Genomic DNA, 18389 nt, shown 5'->3' with positions numbered 1-18389 from the left:
GTCCCCTCTGTCCCTCAGGGATTCTGTCCCACAGGGTCCTGGGGACCAGACCACCCTCCAGTGACAATTTATTATAGTTAGTTGAGTGCACAAAGGAAAAGGTTTCTTTCTGTTTAAGGCTGGGTACCACCTCTGATCTCTGCTAGTTACTACAAGTTATGTTTCGCCTGGACCCTTTATTATGGCTTTTCACATGAGCTTCTTAGAACCTGTCTCACCCTTTTCTACCTTCTTTCCTATTTCCTTTTACTATTATTTTTCTCACTACAGTACTTAAATACTCTTAACAATTCAATTCTCTGCTCTGCAGCTAACACTTGCCTATCAGACTGAAATAAAGGTGCCTCTTCTCACACACAGCTGCTAGTAATATATATTGGTTGAACCTTTAGGAAAGTAATTTGGGAATATTTTTCTAAATCCTTAAAAATCAGTATATCATATTACCAGGAGTTCCACTTCTAGGGAATTATTCTAAGTAAGTAATACACTGAATGCACTGAAATGCACTGAAAATTCCTAAACAAATATATTCATTACTATATTGTTTACAGCAGTGAGAAATTAGAAATAATTGTCAACGATAGGAAAAGAGTAAAACAAACATCAATTTACAAATAGAAAGAAATATACCATTGCCCCTGCAGTGCTGAAGAAATGGCTCTCACGAAGCTAAGTGTCAAGATGCTTCTGCAGATGAAGCTAGCTGGGAAGGAGCAAGAATTGACAGAGAAAAACAATGGCTTTCTCCAAAACATCGATGTGGCTGAAGGTGCAATGCAGAAGTAAGTCAGGGCTGAGCTCCCAGGGGCAGTTTCTGGGGTCCTGTCTGGAGACTTCCTCAGCCTGGTAGGACCGCATGACGAGATTTCCGAGTTCAGGGTTGGGGTTGACATTCTTCTCTATAATGCTTTTAATTTTGATCTCACGAATATCTAGTGTGGTAGGTCCTGTGAGATAGTCAAGGGACCTATGGTCATAAATTAGGCAGATATCAGTTGAATAGGAATGGTCAAGATGCTCGTCTCAATTTGTGAAAAAACGTTGATTGTTTTGTTCCTTCATCATCTTCACCTGCTAAAGATATAAACCATTTAATATGGTTTCTAGAGTAGAGGAAGCACACATTCATATAAATATTTGTTAAGTATTTATGCATTTGTTAATACATGATAAAAATGTATACTAATACAAACCGATGGTTAACAACCTTTTTAAATTGGAAGAACGTTTCTAAAGGAAAAGATTTTCCAGAACCCCTCATATGTCAAAAAAGCTACTATGATATCAAGGATGTTTTTAAATCCATTTATAATTTATTAATAACAGTAGCATATACATTTGGAAACATTCAGCAGTATTTATTGAATCTATAGAAATCTATATACTTTCCAGGACCACTTTCTATCAGGGTAGGTATAGAATGTCCCCCAACTCAGGGTTCAAGACCCACAGATAGGAACCCACTGCCTTAGGCCTCCATCACAAGTATATTGCAATTCATTTAAAAGTATACTTGAGTGTGTGAGTGTGTGTATGCACATCTATACACATATATGCAGCCCAGCAAAATAACACTAGTCCAATAGGGAATGGGCAAGGGATTATCATAGCAAAGGAAGTACAAATGAGTTTTATACGTACGGGCAAAGATGCTCAACCTTACTTATAAAAAGAGATTAAAACTATAGTGAGATACCAGTTTAAACATACGAGATTGGCGAAGATCGAAAACTTTTCTAACACATGGTTTTAGAAAAGGAGTTGGAAAACAGGCAGTCTCATCATTTTTGCTGAAAGTGTAAATGGATTTAACCTCTTCAAAGCATAATTTGGTAAAATCTATCAAAAATTTAAAATATACGTATCTATTGACCCAGCAATTCTATTTTTAGGGTTATCCAATGGAGACTCTTGTCCATATACACATAGATATGTAGGGATATTCACTGCAGCATTGTTTGCAGTAGCAATTGATTAGAAACAGTGTACATAAACATTAATAAAGAACTGATTAGCAAATTATGATGGAATACCATATAACAATTTTTAAAAAGAGGCAGCTCTATAGGTACTAATATGAAATGGACTCCAGGATAATATCCTCTCATTTGTATTTAAAAAGGCATGTATATATTTATATAAACATAGCCGCTTATTTATGCCTAGAATCTCTGTGGAAGAATAAAGAAGAAACTAGTAAATGTTGGGAGGAGGACGTCTTGGGTCTAGAAATCATGATGGTAGCACAGACTTACTTACTCCTTTCCTTTGAAGCATATGACACTTTTTTAACTCTACTTTTTAAAGAAGCATATTTATTTATTATTTGTTTATTTTACACACGCCTTTGCATATACACACAAAGAGCTGCAATGGCTTCAGAATTCAGAATCTCACTTTGAATCATTTACTGATTCAGTCAACAAATATTTATCCAGCCTCTCTATTCCTATCTCGTGTAATGCACTACACTAGACATTATTCACACAGAATGAAATCAGTACAAGAGTACCAGGTGTTCTTTGGGGCCGGAAAGATCCAGTGTTCTCCCTCTAGAGAAGTTTAGGGCAGGCCTAAGCTATAGACCGAAGACATAATAACAGTATCTTTTTCAGTTGTGTGCCTTACAGTTTGCTAAGGGAATTTACCAAAATGGACCGCATCTTGGACAGATCAGATGATGAGGACATTTTCTCTGAAAACTCTCAAACTGACTTCCTTCATGATTTGGAGACTAAAAAATGGGTAAGGGACAGACTTAAATGTCACATTGGGTGAAGAGAGGAACTTCATATTTCATATCTCAAAGCAGCAAGGATATTATCACAAGGTTTCCTCATAATAGGTGTGAGATGTTCAGGACTTAAAATCAAGATGGAGGCATTCTCTCCTCTGAAGCCTGCTGTTATTACACAAGGGACTTACTAGTATTCCCATACAAAGAATTGTGCATTACCTTATTTTTGTCCTTGGGATTTGTGACATAACTGTGACATTTTTTACCTCAGAGCAAATTACTGTATGTAGAATTGCCCCCTGGATTGCAGATTGTCTTCCAATAGATGCATTAAAGAGATCCATTTACTCATTTTTAAATGAAGTATGGCTGAGTTAGAATATTATATTAATTTCAGATGTACAGTATAGTGATTTAGTATTTTTACAGATTATACTGCATTAAAAGTTATTATAAGATATTGGCTATAATTCCCTGTGCTGTACAATATATCCTTGTTGCTTATCTATTTTATACATAGTAGTTTGTATCTCTTGATCCCTTACCCCTAATTTGTACCTCCCCCTTTTAGTTAATCTCTAGTTTGTTTTCTACATCTGTGAGTCCCTTTTTGTTTTGCTATATACATTTGTTTGTATTGTTTATTAAATTCCACATGTGATATCATACAGTATTTGCCTTTCTCTCTCTGGCTTATTTCACTAAACATAATATTCTGTAGATCCATTCATGTTGCTTTAGATGGCAGAGTTTCATTCTTTTTACAGCTGAGTAGTACTCCATTGTGTGTATATATATATATATATATATATATATATATATATATACACAACATCTTCTTTATCCATTCATGCTGATGGACACTTAGGTTGCTTCCATATCTTAGCTATTATAAATAGTGCTGCTATGAATATTGAGGTGCATGTATCTTTTTGAATTAGTGTTTTCATTTTTTCTGGATATATACCCAGGAGTGGAATTGCTGGATTGTATGATAGTTCTATTTTTAGTTTTTTGAGGAACCTCCATGCTGTTTTTCATAGTGGCTGCACTAATTTACATTCTTACCAACTATGTACAAGGGTTCCCTTTTCTCCGTATCCTCACCAACATTTGTTATTTGTAGACTTTTTGATAATAGCCATTCTGACAGTTGTGAGGTGATATCTCATTGTTGTTTTGATTTGCATTTCTCTAATAATTTAGCAATGTTGTGTATCTTTTCATGTTCCTATTGGCCATCTGTATGTCTTCTTTGGAAAATGTCTATTCAGGTCTTATGCCCATTTTTGGATTGGGTTGTTTGTTTGTTTTGATATTGAGTTGCTTATATATTTTGGATATTAATCCTTTATCGATCATATCATTTGCAAATATTTTCTTCCATTCCGTAGGTTGTCTTTTCGTTTTGTTGATGATTTCCTTTCCTGTGCAAAAACTTTTAAGTTTAATTAGGTCCCATTTGTTTATTTTTGCTTTTATTTCTTCTGCCTTAGGAGACATATCCAAAAAAAAATATTGCTACAATTTATGTCAGAGAGTGTTCTGCCTATGTTCTCTTTTATGGTTTCCATTCCTACATTTAGGTCTTTAAACTATTTTGAATTTATTTTTGTATATGATGTGAGGGAATGTTCTAATATCATTGCTTTACATGTAGCTGTCCAATTTTCCCAGCACCACTTACTGAAGAGACTGTTTATTCTCCATTGTATATTCCTGCCTCCTTTGTCATAGATTAATTGACCATAGATGTGTGGGTTTATTTCTGGGTTCTCTATTCTGTTCCATTGATCTGTGTGTCTGTTTTTGTGCCAGTACCATGCTGTTTTGATTACTGTAACTTTGTATTACAGTCTGAAATCTGGGAGGGTGATACCTCCAGCTTTGTTCTTTTTTTCTCAGGATTGCTCTGGCAATTCAGGTTCTTTTGTGGTTCCATATAAATTTTAGGATTATTTGTTTTTGTTATGTGGAAAATGTCCTGGGCATTTTAAATAATAGAGATTGCATTAAATCTGTAGATTGCTTTGAGTAGTATGACCATTTTAAAAATATTAATTCTTCCAATCCAAGAACATGGAATATCTTTCCATTTCCTTATATCATCTTCAATTTCTTTCATTAATTTTTTTATAGTGTGCAGAGTATAGGTCTTTCACCTTCTTGGCTAAGTTTATTCCTAGGTGTTTTATTCTTCTTGATGCCGTTTAAAATGGGATGTTTTTACTTTCACAAAAAATATGGAACATTTCACGAATTTGAACGTCACCCTTGTGCAGGGGCCATGCTAACCCTTATATTGTTCCAATTTTAGTATACATGCTGCTGAAGTGAGCACCCATTTACTCTTAATTCAGTCTGAACCTCTCTCAGTCTGAAATTCAGTCACCCAGCTGACATGGAATGGAGAAATTTGGACAAAATGCCTGAGATGGTCCTGGAGAGGGTTTACGCTTTCATTTAGTTGAAAGCAAATGCGTGGCCAAGACCGCTTTTATTATTGATGAGCAGATCTCCCCATAGATTCCCCAGGCTATTGGCTATAGAGGAAGGTGATTTCAACCAGTCAGAAAAACATACAGAAATGATGGAGTGGGTATTTCCTCTTCCTAGGCTTATCCAGCCCCCTATGGAAGCTCAGGATTCATCTCTTTGTCTACTTCTCTTTTGAATACATTTTGGATACGAGGATGGCTAACTCTACAATCCATAGAAGGAAAGGTCCTCAAAGAATATCCCAAACTGGACTTTACCTTCAAGGACTCTGCAGTAAGGAAAAAAGAAACAAGAGAAATAGAAGGGGGCTTCCCTGGTGGCGCAGTGGTTGGGAGTCCGCCTGCCGATGCACGGGACACGGGTTCATGCCCCGGTCCGGGAGGATCCCACATGCCGCGGAGCGGCTGGGCCCGTGAGCCATGGCCGCTGAGCCTGCGCGTCTGGAGCCTGTGCTCCGCAATGGGAGAGGCCGCAGCTGTGAGAGGCCCGCGTACCGCAAAAAAGGGAAAAGAAAAAAAAAAGAAATAGAAGGGGATAGAAGGTGTGAAGGAATGGAGTTAGACGTGTGGAGTATAGATAATAATAAGACAAAAAGTGGAAAGAGACAGACAGATACTTGTTATAAAAAAAAAAGAATAATAGGAACTGAATTAGAAGAGTAGTCTTAGGATGGGAAAAGAAAATAGGGAAATTGAGGTGATTGTAGGGATGATCTTAGGGAACACATGAATTGAAGGTGTAACTCTATAAATAGTGTCATCTGATTCTTTGCAGGGGCCTTGTCCCTGGACTCCAGGTAAGGGCTGCTACCATTAGACCAACTTTTCTAGGACAATTTCCCTGTACTTGTGGTTCAGTGAACCCTGCTGAATCCTGTTAGTCAGTGAATGGTGATATCATCACTTGTTGGCCTAGGACAGAATAAGTCTAATTAGATAATAAAATTATTCACTCTGGAAGAGTTTATCAAATAGTCCACACTCTCAGGGTATAAGGCATTGTTATAGACTATTTCTTACAAACTTCAAATCAGGGCATAACGGTTTAACAAAATATTTTTTAAAATTTATGATTGTATTTCTTTATGTCTGTTTGTATGGAAAATTCTACAATTACATACAAATAAATCATAGGCAATCACATAATTAACAAATAATTATTAAAAAATTTGGCTATCTGCTAACAAAAGGACAAATATATGACTTCTTGAGGAAGACACCTTATTCTCTTATTCTCTGAAAACAAACCAGGAGGTCTCTACTTTGCATAATCTTATCTTCGTCTTTTATAAGAGAAAGATTTAAAGGACAGGTCCAGAAAATGGACAAAGAATTAAGAGGAGTAAAGAAAAAATTGTTGGGTTAATTAACAAAATAGGCTTTTTAACCAGACTGCCAAAGCTGCCATGTCTACCCATCAAAGCCCCCTAAAATACTTAGAAATGAATACTTTGCTCTGGTTTCACATTGCTAATCCCTGGCACTGCTACATACAGTGTCGATTTTGGATGCCAGGTCAGTGAACAGACTTTCCTATTTCCTGCTTTTGTTTGCATCTCTCACAAGCAGAATGTATTTGCCTGTTTCTGAAGCCTATGTATTCTAAAAGCACTTACTGAGGATCCCCTAGGTGCTAGGATACATATATATAAAATCCTTTCCCCTCAGTGAGCTCACACGCTAGGAGGGACTCAGACGAGAACGTGGCTGAGTAAGATCCATCCCAGAAGGAGCAGATGAGCTATGAAGTACACGGGAGGGAGGGCTGTACAGGGAGAAGACTGGGGATGTGACAACTGAGGTTTGAAGGATGAGCTGGATGGAAGAAAAGCATTTCAGAAAGAAGGAACAGCACATGCAAAGATAATGAAGCCAAAGAGAAACTGTGTTGTGAGAGAGGAAGGGTGCAGGAAAAGGCATGACAGGCAGGCAGGACACTGAGGTAGGGATAGAGCAGGATGCAGACGGGAAGCCAGGACATCAACAGGAGTCAAGAACTGAAGAGGACTCAAAGTAGGGCCCTGTCTGGGATGCCATGAGCAGTGATGCTGGGGGGATGGGAAAAAAGTACACCGATTTAAATGACAGGTATTATTAGTGGATATGCACAAAGTGGATATAACGTAGGTAATGAAGAGGGAAAAGAATGTCTCCCGTGGCAATTCAAGAACTTCTTTCAGGTTTCTGGCAGAGGCATCTGGATGGATAGGGAGACCATTTGCAAGGGTGGGGAACCCGAAAAAGGTAGAGGGGAAATATGATGAGTTCCATTTTTTACTTTCTGAGTTTGTGGTGCCTAGGAAACATCCAAATGGAGACATGTGAGCTCTTCAAAGAGCTGCATGTAAATGGAAAAGAATGCCCTTAGACTGTGCATTTCGTGCAAGTACACGTTTAGTCTGTTATTTAAAAAACACACACATTGCTTTATGTGTTCGGTCCTGCAGATTTTAAAAACTCTTTTTGTTTCTACTTCCTGCCTTTTGACTTTTTTGCAGTATATTAACCATTACCATGAAATGACCGATAAAGATAAGAAATATCACCATCAATTATTGGACATAGAACTCTAGAGATGATCTGGCCCAATTTTCTTACTACAGGCCAGGAAGCTGAGCTTTACAGTGGTTAAGTGACTTGTTCAACATCCACAGCAGTAGGATAGGACTTAGACCTCTGGTCCTCTGATTTCCAGTGTGGTGTCTTTCTCCACATCACAGCGTTTCTGCTGCTTTTGAATATACTGGTCAAAGATATGGTGGAAAGAAATTGAAATGATGGATGCTTTTTATTCATGAAGAGGTAGCTAAGAGATAGTGGAGTCACGTAATACTTGGAAAATCTAGCCTTGGTTTCTTCATCTGTAAATGTGATAATAAACCTACATCACTGGTGAGGTGACACTGGGTTGTGAGAGTGCCAACGGTAGGGACTAGGTATTCTTTAACCTGAACCCAAGTCCTAAATACAATTCCGTGGTTTTGGAATGAGAAAACCTAGTTCAAGTTCTAGTCCATATACTTACCAGCCATGTCGATTGGTTTCCTGTGGCAGCTATGGCAAATTAGCCTTGGTGGTTTAAAACCACACACACACAGGGTTTCCCTGGTGGCGCAGTGGTTGAGAGTCCGCCTGCTGATGCAGGGGACGCGGGTTCGTGCCCCGGTCCGGGAAGATCCCACATGCCGCCGAGCAGCTGGGCCCGTGAGCCACGGCCGCTGAGCCTGCGCGTCCGGAGCCTGTGCTCCTCAACGGGAGAGGCCACAGCAGTGAGAGGCCTGCGTACCGCAAAAAAAAAAAAAAACCACACACACACAAAAATGTATTCTCTCATAGTTCTGGAGGCCAGAATTCCAAAATCAAGGGGCCAGCGAGCCCACGCTCCCTCTGAAGGCTCCTGGGGAGAATCTTTCCTTGCCTCTTCCAGGTTTTGCTGGCTCCAGACATTCCTTAGTTTGTAGCTGCATAAACTCGTCTGCCTCCGTCTTCACAAGAGTTTCTCTATGTTGTTTCCTCTTGTTTCTCACTAGGACACGTGTCATTGGATTTAGGACCCACCCAGGTAATCCAAGATAATCTCATCTCAAGTTTATTAACTTAATTACCTCAGCAAAAACCCCTCCCTTTTTCTTTTTTTTTTTCCAAATAATGTCACATTGTCAGGGCCTAGTATTAGGACATGGACATATCATTTTGGGGTCATCACTTAACTCACTACACCATATGACCTTGACCAGATCACTAAATAGGAATGGCCCAGGGGATTTCAGTACCTACCTTTATCCACCTCAGGGCTATCATGAGAATTAAAAGAAATGATGTACATGAAGGCAATTTGTAGAGGTATGTGAATGTTATTCCTATTGACTTGGTCAGTGATGTACACAGATATTTCAATAAGAAACTGATCTGTTCTCTCTACTCTCCATGTCCCTGCCCCAGCCTTCCTCTGTCACAGAGCAGGAGGGCATGTCAGCCTACCTCACAGAGGCATCAGAAGACTCCAGCCTCAGAGGGGGTTATGTGCTTGCCCCCAGAGAAGGGGGGCCACCACCTCTTGTGATAACCCTTTTGTTCTGCTTTGCTTTCTTCATCAGGATATGTTGGAGCTGGAGGCTGGGCATGACCGGGACCTGCAGAGTGAACAAGCTGAGCAAGAAAGAGATCACGTTCAACAGGAAGATCCCCAGGCATCCACATCTTTGCAGTTTTCAAAGGAGAACATCCCTGAATAGTAAGCCCTGGAGCGTGCAAGAAGGAACATTTAAGAATGTTTTGTAGTGCTTCCCTGGTGGCGCAGTGGTTGAGAGTCCGCCTGCCGATGCAGGGGACACGGGTTCGTGCCCCGGTCCGGGAAGATCCCATATGCCACGGAGCGGCTGGGACCGTGAGCCATGGCTGCTGAGCCTGCACATCCGGAGCCTGTGCTCCATGACGGGAGAGGCCACAACAGTGAGAGGCCTGCGTACCGCAAAAAAGAAAAAAATCAAGTGATTCAGTAGTATCAAGAAATAGATCTGAATCCATCCATACCTGAAGTGTTCATTGAAAGAAAGGGCAAACTAGAAGGACACATTCTAAACCAAAAGAGAAACAAACCAAAGAAAAACAAAATAAAAGAAAAAACCAAAAATTAAAATAAAATAGGAAGAATGAATAAATCAAAGGAGGAAAGGTAAGAAAGAAAAAAGAAAACTTAGCTGATTATATTAAAGTGATGGGATTATAGTTTTTTCATTTCTCTGTTTTCCAAGTTATCTGTAATTTAGAAAAAAACGATTTTTCTCTTTTAAAAATTAATGTTAGGACTTCCCTGGTGGTCCAGTGGCTAAGACTCTGTACTCCCAATGCAGGGGGCCTGGGTTTGATCCCTGGTCGGGGAACTAGATCCCGCATGCGGCAACTAAGACCTGGCACAGCAAAATAAAAAATTTTTTAAAAAAATTAATGTTAAAATGTGTTTCTTTGAGAATGTTCCAGCTTAGCATTTCTGAAGATGATTAATTTTGGGATTTAGGAAGACAGTATTTATTTACTAGATATGTTTTGGTAGTGAGTCATTTTTCTTTTCATAAGAAAGAACAAATCTAGATTTAGTGCTCCCTGAGGACAGAACATCTCTGCTTCACCTTGGCAGCCATCACAGTCTCTTCATAATAGAGTATTTTAGGAACATTGGCTCTTTAATAAATGTGTGAAGTAGAAGCAATGATTTGTGTAACTGCCAAGAGATAGCCAGTGGCAATAATGCCAAGAAACTTGGCTCAGGTTCATGGAATCCACTGAGTTGGGTCACAACATAGATCCATAGCTAGCTTTAACTGTGCTCTAGATTTGCTCTTCTGAAACCTGTTATAGAAGGTAATTATCTCCAAGCAACTGGATTATCTGTGACATTTCTTTTGTTCTTTGTGTTCTTCTGGATTTTCCAGATCTTCTACCCCAATCATGTATTGCATTTATAATTAGAAAATAATAATGCAAGGACTTCAAAGCAAATAAATAAAATACAAAAAGGGCATGTCTGGTGCTGGGATAAAACTGTTGATAGAGAGAGCTGAATTCCACTTGTCACATGGTATTTTGTACCCTGAGGAAAATCTAACTGCCTGAGCCTTTATTTCCTCCCAAATAGGCATCCTATACCTCCCAAGTGAGGTAGAGATGACAATAACTACTAGAGTGTGAGAAGAGTATTTCAAAGGAAAGAGCCTCACAGTAACCCAGGGATTCATTGTTTCATGGCTTTAGAATCTTAGAATTCCAGTGCCAGCCCTAGGATGGACTTCGGTCCATCTACTCCAAGTTCCTTCTTTTGCAGATGTCAACAGAGTTTAAGAGAAATTCAGTTACTTACTTGAATTTATAGAGCTACACAGTTGGAGGAACCAGGAGTCACATCAGTGCGGTTTTCTTCTGAACGTTCTTTTTTTTTTTTTTTAACATTTTTATTGGGGTATAATTGCTTTAAAATGGTGTGTTAGTTTCTGCTTTATAACAAAGTGAATCAGTTATACATATACATATGTTCCCATATCTCTTCCCTCTTGCGTCTCCCTCCCTCCCAACCTCCCTATCCCACCCCTCTAGGCATTCTTTTATTTATTTTTTTGTTTGTTTACTTATCTATCAATTGATTGATGTATAGCTGATATATAATATTATATTAGTTTCAGGTGTACAATATAGTGATTCAATACTTTTATAGATTATACTGCATTAAAATTTATTACAAAATAATGGCTATATTTCCCTGTAATATACAATATATCCTTGTTGCTTATTCATTTTACACATAATAGTTTGTGTCTCTTAACCTCTATCCCTATCTTGCCCTTCCCCCCTTCCCTCTCCCCACTGGTAACCACTAATTTGTTCTCTATATCCTTCAGAATGTTCTTAACACAGATGTTTTTCTTTCCTTCTAAGAAATGTGCACTGAGGATTTTCATCATGTTTATGTCCTCACCTTCACTGGACTTTCATGTTACATACTATTTTTTGATGCTACGTTTATTTTTGAAAAGGTGCTCCCTACAATGCTTGGGTGCCGCAGAATGTGGGAACTGCGGGAGATTATTGCCCCTTTCTTGAATTTGGAAGTGGAAGACTTGTTACCCTCCTAAAGATACTGTTACCCTACTGACTTTCTTCCTAATAAAATTCTGGCTGTTCTTATATTACAGTGGTAAACTTATTTTTTAAAAAACACTATAGGGTGTTTTGCAAAGGACATTGTAGTTATGTGGAAATTGGTTGATAACAGAAAAAATGAAAACAATTTATCTTTATCCTCATGACTCACAATGACATCTTGAATCTTTGCATGCATTTTTTTAAAAAAAATTATTTATTTTATTTATTTATTTTTGGCTGTGTTGGGTCTTCGCTGCTGCGCGCAGGCTTTCTCCAGTTGTGTCGACGGGCTTCTCATTGTGGTGGCTTCTCTTATTGTGGAGCAGAGGCTCTAGGCGCGCAGGCTTCAGTAGTTGTGGTGCATGGGCTCAGTAGCTGTGGCTTGCGGGCCCCAGAGCGCAGGCTCAGTAGTTGTAGCGCCCGGGCTTAGCCGCTCTGCAGCATGTGGGATCCTCCCGGACCAGGGTTCGAACCCGTGCCCCCTGCACTGGCAGGCGGACTCCCAACCGCTGCGCCACCAGGGAAGTCCCTGCATGCATTTTTAAAAACATTTCCTTCAAACCACTAGCCTCTCTTCTCCCCCACCCCCAAGGACACTGAGACTATCAGACATTAGCTTTCATGGGTGGTTATTTCCCCCATTTTGACCTCTGATGTCTCAGAAAAGAAAGCACAAAATTCCTCCCCATTTTTAATTCAGTCAAATTGGGTCCATATATATTTTTTTTTTTGCGGTACGCGGGCCTCTCACTGTTGTGGCCTCTCCCGTTGCGGAGCACAGGCTCCGGACGCGCAGGCTCAGCGGCCATGGCTCACGGGCCCAGCCACTCCGCGGTATGTGGGATCTTCCCGGACCGGGCCATGAGCCCGTGTCCCCTGCATCGGCAGGCGGACTCCCAACCACTGCGCCACCAGGGAAGCCCTGGGTCCATATTTTGAATGTAGTGGACATTTTTGGGTCTTGCTCCCTACCGTTCATTTCTCCTTTTGGTAACAGCATCCTGATTTTGCTTTGAAAGAACTTTCTTTTCTCAGTGGGCATAGTTATAGATGGCTTTTCAGTCTTCCTGTTGTTCTCTGTTCCTGTCTTCCTATTAACGAGAAGAAGGAATGTTCCCTGTCTTCCTATTAGCAAGAGTTGGGGATATGCTGAATCAGACATTCTCTAAGAATAAGAATTTTGAGAACAATCATACAAAGAAGGAAAATGATGGGAACTTCAATTTTGTGAACCAGCCCATGTCTTTTTCTGCTTAAGGTAGCCAGAGTTGGTTCTGTAGCGTATTTAAAAAGGAAGTCTAATCTAATTGATACAGTAGTTTTGAAAGCCAGACTGGAGCATTTTTATCCCTAGCTTTGTAGGTAATGGGGAAATAGTGAACATTATTTGCAATATGAAAAATAGTTATAACTGAACTGTGCAAGGTTAGTAGAACCATGAAGAATGAACTGGAGTAGGTGGGCAGATAGTTTGTAAGAGATCAGTTAAACGGCCATTCAGTGGTTCAGGTGAGCTAAAGAGGTGGGAATGGAGATAAAAAGGAGCTGATGGGTGAGGTAGATATTGTAAGGGTGGATGTTATGATATTTGCGTGGGTGATGCATGTGGGGTTGGAAGGATGCTGACAAAGGGAGGTGTGGAATGCAGTTCAGTTCTCCTCACATTGAATAGGTCTTGAAGGATAGATACTATTTTCATGGAAGAGATTGAGGAAAAGGCATTTCAGAGAAAATAACAGCATGAGTAAAATTTGAGCCATGGACAGAAGGCAGAATCAAGAAATTTGGCTGAGGGCTTCCCTGGTGGCGCAGTGGTTGAGAGTCCGCCTGCCGATGCAGGGGACGCGGGTTCGTGCCCCGGTCCGGGAGGTATCCCACATGCCGCGGAGTGGCTGGGCCCGTGGGCCATGGCCGCTGGGCCTGCACGTCCGGAGCCTGTGCTCCGCAGCGGGGGAGGCCACAACAGTGAGAGGCCCACATACCGCAAAAAAAAAGAAAAAAGAAATTTGGCTGAGCAAATTGCTCAACAAACCAGTTTGTATGTTCCTTTTTTCTTTAATTAAAAAAAAAATTGGGAAATTCCCTGGCAGTCTAGTGATTAGGGCTCCGCACTTCCACTGCAGGGGGCAGGGGTTTGATCCCTGGTCAAGGAACTAAGATCCCACAACCTGTGTGGCGTGGCCAAAAAAAAAAATTTATACAATTTTTAAAGGTTACTTTCCATTTACAGTTACTACAAAATATTGGCTATATTCCCTGGGTTGTATAATACATCCCTGAGCCTATCTTACACCCAGTAGTTTGTGCCTCCCACTTTCCCACCCCCATAATGCCCTCCCCCACACACTTGTAACCACTAGTTTGTTCTCTATATGAGTCTGCTTCTTTTTTGCTATATTCACTAGTTTGTTGTATTTTTAATACTCTACACATAAGCGATATCATACAATTACTGATTTGTCTTTCTCTGTCTGACTTATTTCACTTAGCATAATGCCCTCCAAGTCCATCCATGTTGCTGTAAAGGGCAAAATTTCATTTTTTTATGGCTGAGTAGTATTCCATTGTATATATATATACCACATCTTCTTTATCCATTCATCTATTGATGGACACTTAGGTTGCTTCCGTATCTTGGCGATTGTAAATAATGCTGCTGTGAACATTGGGGTGCATGTATCTCTTTGAATTAGTGTTTTTTGGGGGTATACACCCAGGAGTGGAATTTCTGGGTCATGTGGTAGTTCTGCTTTTAGTTTCTTGAGAAACCTCCTCACTGTTTTCCACAGTGGCAGCACCAATTTACATTCCCACCAACAGTATAGTTTGTACATTCCTTTAAAACAAACACTCGACCTTGTTCATTTCATGGTCATTCTGGTCCATCAACTGGATGCATCAGAATCACTTGGAGAGCTTTAAACAGTAGAGATTTCCAACCCTGCCCCCAGATATTTAGATTCAGCAGAACTAATATGGGGCCCGGAACTTTATTTTTAAAAATCTCTCCAGCTGAATCTAATACAGATCCCAAATTTGGGAACCATGCATGGTACACCTTATGACAATGCTGTGCACACAGTAATTACTCAGTAAATACATGTTGAAGTAAATTAAATTAGGTGCTCTTATCTTTGTGGCCTCCCTATCACCTCATTTAGTGTTACATTCAATATTTGTTCAAAAATTTTCATCATAGCCATTTTCCCAGTGTCCCCACATCTTCTCACATCCTTGAAATAACCATCAGGTCCTTTACTATCTTTTTGTTTTAACCTTCCAGGAATCACCAGGCCCTTCCAATTCTTCTACAGAAAATGTTCTCAGATCAGCCCCTGTTCTTTGCAGTTATAATGTTTCCGTTCTGATAGGTCTTAACATACAAATGGATTATTGCTGAGAAAAGCCAGCCTATTGTTTCCACTTCCATAAACTGCTATTATTCACCAACCTTAGAAAAGAATAGACTGCAAATGCCACTTTTGTCCTGATAGTCTACAGCCAGCAGGCTACATCGGTAGCCAGATGTATGAAATACGCTTGTGAGTGACTCTAAAGCTGTGATATCTACCAGGATTCCACAAAGAGACTTTTAATTATACATTTACCTTAGCATCACCTCCAGAAATTCTGAATCTTTAGATCTAGGGTGAATCTCTAATATTTTCTGTTTTCATCATTTCCCCTAGCATTTCGTGGGGCTCAAAGTTTAAGAACTACCATTCTATGCTATGGGCAAAAGCTACCTGGAATTACAGTTTAGCTGAGATCCCATACAAGGTTAAACAAGAGGCTAGGAACTTTGTGGGGAAGGCAGGGGGAATCGGGATATGGGGGGAGGGAATTTCCAGGACACACGGAAAGGAAGAAAGCCAAAAGCTCTGGGAACAATGCGTAATGTATTTAAAAGGTCTTGTGATAGTGAGAGAATATGCTGACAGATTAAAAAAAGTCACAGACTTGTTTACAGATAAAAAGACTGTTCAGGCCAATTTGTAGACAGAACCTGGCGTATGTTTTTTATAACCTTTCGGTAAATGATCATTGCTGGATACAGTGTCAGCTGATTTATTTGTAAAACCAAAAATAGAAACATTGAGTTTAAGTAGCTCAAATAAAGCTAAAAGTCTTGCAAGAATCATATGACACTAGTGATGAAGTAAGGTAGGGGAACTAGATTATTTTGAAGAATAAATTAATATTTTACTAACTTCCAAGATACACTTTATTAGGATTTTCACTAAGAGGGAATCATTTTCCCTGGGGGATGAATACCCTTAAAGTGGAAATGGTGCTATTTCACATCAATTTATTTTCAATTTGTCAGCATCTCAAGCTGGAAAGCAGGATGTCACAATGTTCTCTACTGAGAGAGGGAAACACTTTGTAAAGTACCGTAATATTAAGATGATATAAATGTCTACGTGTGATAATTCAGTTCACTGCTTTGGTTGGTTTTATTTCAGATCTTTAAAATGCTGTATTCAACTGAGTCAACTGCTATGCTCAAGATCACTTACAAAAAAATGTTGGAATCACTTTACAACATGGTCTTGATTTGGGGCTGGGAGGAAAGAAAATGAGGAGTCACAGAATCTCCACTTGTCATGTTATTTTGAGTGAAGACAGCTATGCTGTAGTGGAAAAAGCTTTAAACTTGGGTTCAAGGTTGAGTTACGGTCATGACCTGCTGTCAACTGTATGCCAGTCTCCACCTTTCCCACACCCTCACAGCCCCACCCCAAACGGGATCCAAGCACTGTTCCCCGGCTGCCCAGAGCGCGGGCTGCCGAGAGCTCACAGCTAGGATCTTCCCTTGCAATTACCTTTGGTCAAAGAGACCCGCTTCACCTAAAGTTCCTCTCCTTTCTTGCATCCAGTGACTGATCCAGGCCAGGGTACATTTCCGAAGGGCCATCCCAGACTCAGAGCTCCCCATAGGATCGGTTAAGGTGTAACCGTACAGCAGTTCGATTTCTCCCTCTCTCCAGTCCTGTTCCCACCATCCCCTTGAAATGTGATGATCTTGAGAGTATTCTCCAATAAACCTAAACTCAGGTCTTCATTTCAAGGTCCACTTCAGGGAAACTTGACTGAAGATACCTGTGGAAATGAAGACTGACCAAATGAGGGCAAACAAAGGCTATTTACTCAGAGCTTCCTAAAGAAAGCAAGGGAGTCAACTGCCAACACGTGTGTTTCAACAGAGACTCAGGAAGGCAGAGGAGTGGGAAAGCTTTATATTGGAAAAAGAAGAAGGCTTCAGGTGTCCTCTAACTCAGCGGTCCCCAACCTTTTTGGCACCAGGGACCGGTTTCATGGAAGACAATTTTTCCATGGACCGGCAGGTGGGGGATGGTTTCGGGATGATTCAAGCACATTACATTTATTGTGTACTTTATTTCTATTATTATTGCATTGTAACATATAATGAAATAATTATACAACTCACCATCATGCAGAATCAGTGGGAGCCCTGAGCTTGTTTTCACTTGCCACTCACTGATACGGTTTTGATACGAGTCTGCAAGCAATTGATTTATTGTGGTCTCTGTGTAGTCAGACCTCTCTGCTAATGATAATCTGTATTTGCAGCCGCTCCCCAGCGCTAGCATCACCGCCTCAGCTACCCCTCAGATCATCAGGCTTTAGATTCTCATAAGGAGCGTGCAACCTAGATCCCTCGCATGTGCAGTTCACAGTAGGGTTCTTCCCCCTTGAGAACCTAATGCCGCAGCTGATCTGACAGGCGGCGGAGATAGGTGGTAATGCGAGCGATGGGGAGTGGCTGTAAATACAGATGAAGCTTCGCTCTCTAGGTCACCACTCACCTCCTGCTGTGTGGCCTGGTTCCTAACAGGCCATGGACTGGTACTGGTCCGTGGCCCGGGGGTTGGGGACCCTCGCCCTAACTGAAGGCTGTTGGCCTGAGGAAGATGCAGGTGGGCTGACCAGAAGCAGGGCATCCTATAATGGTTAGGGGTGCATGTTTGACTTTCTCTGGTTGGTCCTAAAAAGGGGGACAAAAATTAGGGAAGCTCTCATTTATTAACCACATCTTTGTTTACACATGTATAAATTGAGGAAAGTAATATCTGCCTCATGAGATAGTTGGATTAAAGGACCTGAGGTTTTTTTTTTTTTTTTTGGCTGCTTTGGGTCTTTGTTGCTGCACGCGGGCTTTCTCTAGTGGCGGCGAGCGGGGGCTACTCTTTGTTGCGGTGCGCGGGCTTCTCATTGCAGTGGCTTCTCTTGTTGCAGAGCACAGGCTCTAGTCACACAGGCTTCAGTAGTTGTGGCACGCGGGCTCAGTAGTTGTGGCTTGTGGGCTCTAGAACACAGGCTCAGCAGTTGTGGTGCACATGCTTAGTTGCTCCACGGCATGTGGGATCTTCCTGGATCAGGCCTCGAACCTGTGTCCCCTGCATTGGCAGGCAGATTCTTAGCCATTGAGCCACCAGGGAAACCCCTGATGTTTATTAGGTTGTAGGGTGTTATTAATTATTATTATCATT

General features: G+C 40.6%; 1 protein-coding gene and 1 non-coding gene across 2 annotated transcripts; one reads left to right on the top strand and one right to left on the bottom strand.

Annotated features, from left to right (window-relative positions):
• Positions 1–657: 657 nt before the first annotated feature.
• On the top strand, positions 658–11902 carry SMCO2 (single-pass membrane protein with coiled-coil domains 2). Its single transcript, XM_060167073.1, is given in 6 exon segments — positions 658–785; positions 2634–2748; positions 9336–9472; positions 9993–9998; positions 11631–11695; positions 11698–11902. Coding segments are annotated over 6 exon segments (618 nt in total). The 3' UTR covers positions 11865–11902.
• On the bottom strand, positions 4978–5081 carry LOC132530080 (U6 spliceosomal RNA). The gene has a single exon (XR_009543644.1). It is a non-coding gene; the product is annotated as a U6 spliceosomal RNA (small nuclear RNA).
• Positions 11903–18389: the final 6487 nt, after the last annotated feature.

The sequence above is a fragment of the Lagenorhynchus albirostris genome, chromosome 11 (genome assembly GCF_949774975.1).
Source record: "Lagenorhynchus albirostris chromosome 11, mLagAlb1.1, whole genome shotgun sequence".
Lineage (NCBI taxonomy): Eukaryota > Metazoa > Chordata > Mammalia > Artiodactyla > Delphinidae > Lagenorhynchus > Lagenorhynchus albirostris.
Note: the sequence above shows the minus strand (reverse complement) of the source record. Positions and strands in the feature narration are given on the sequence as shown.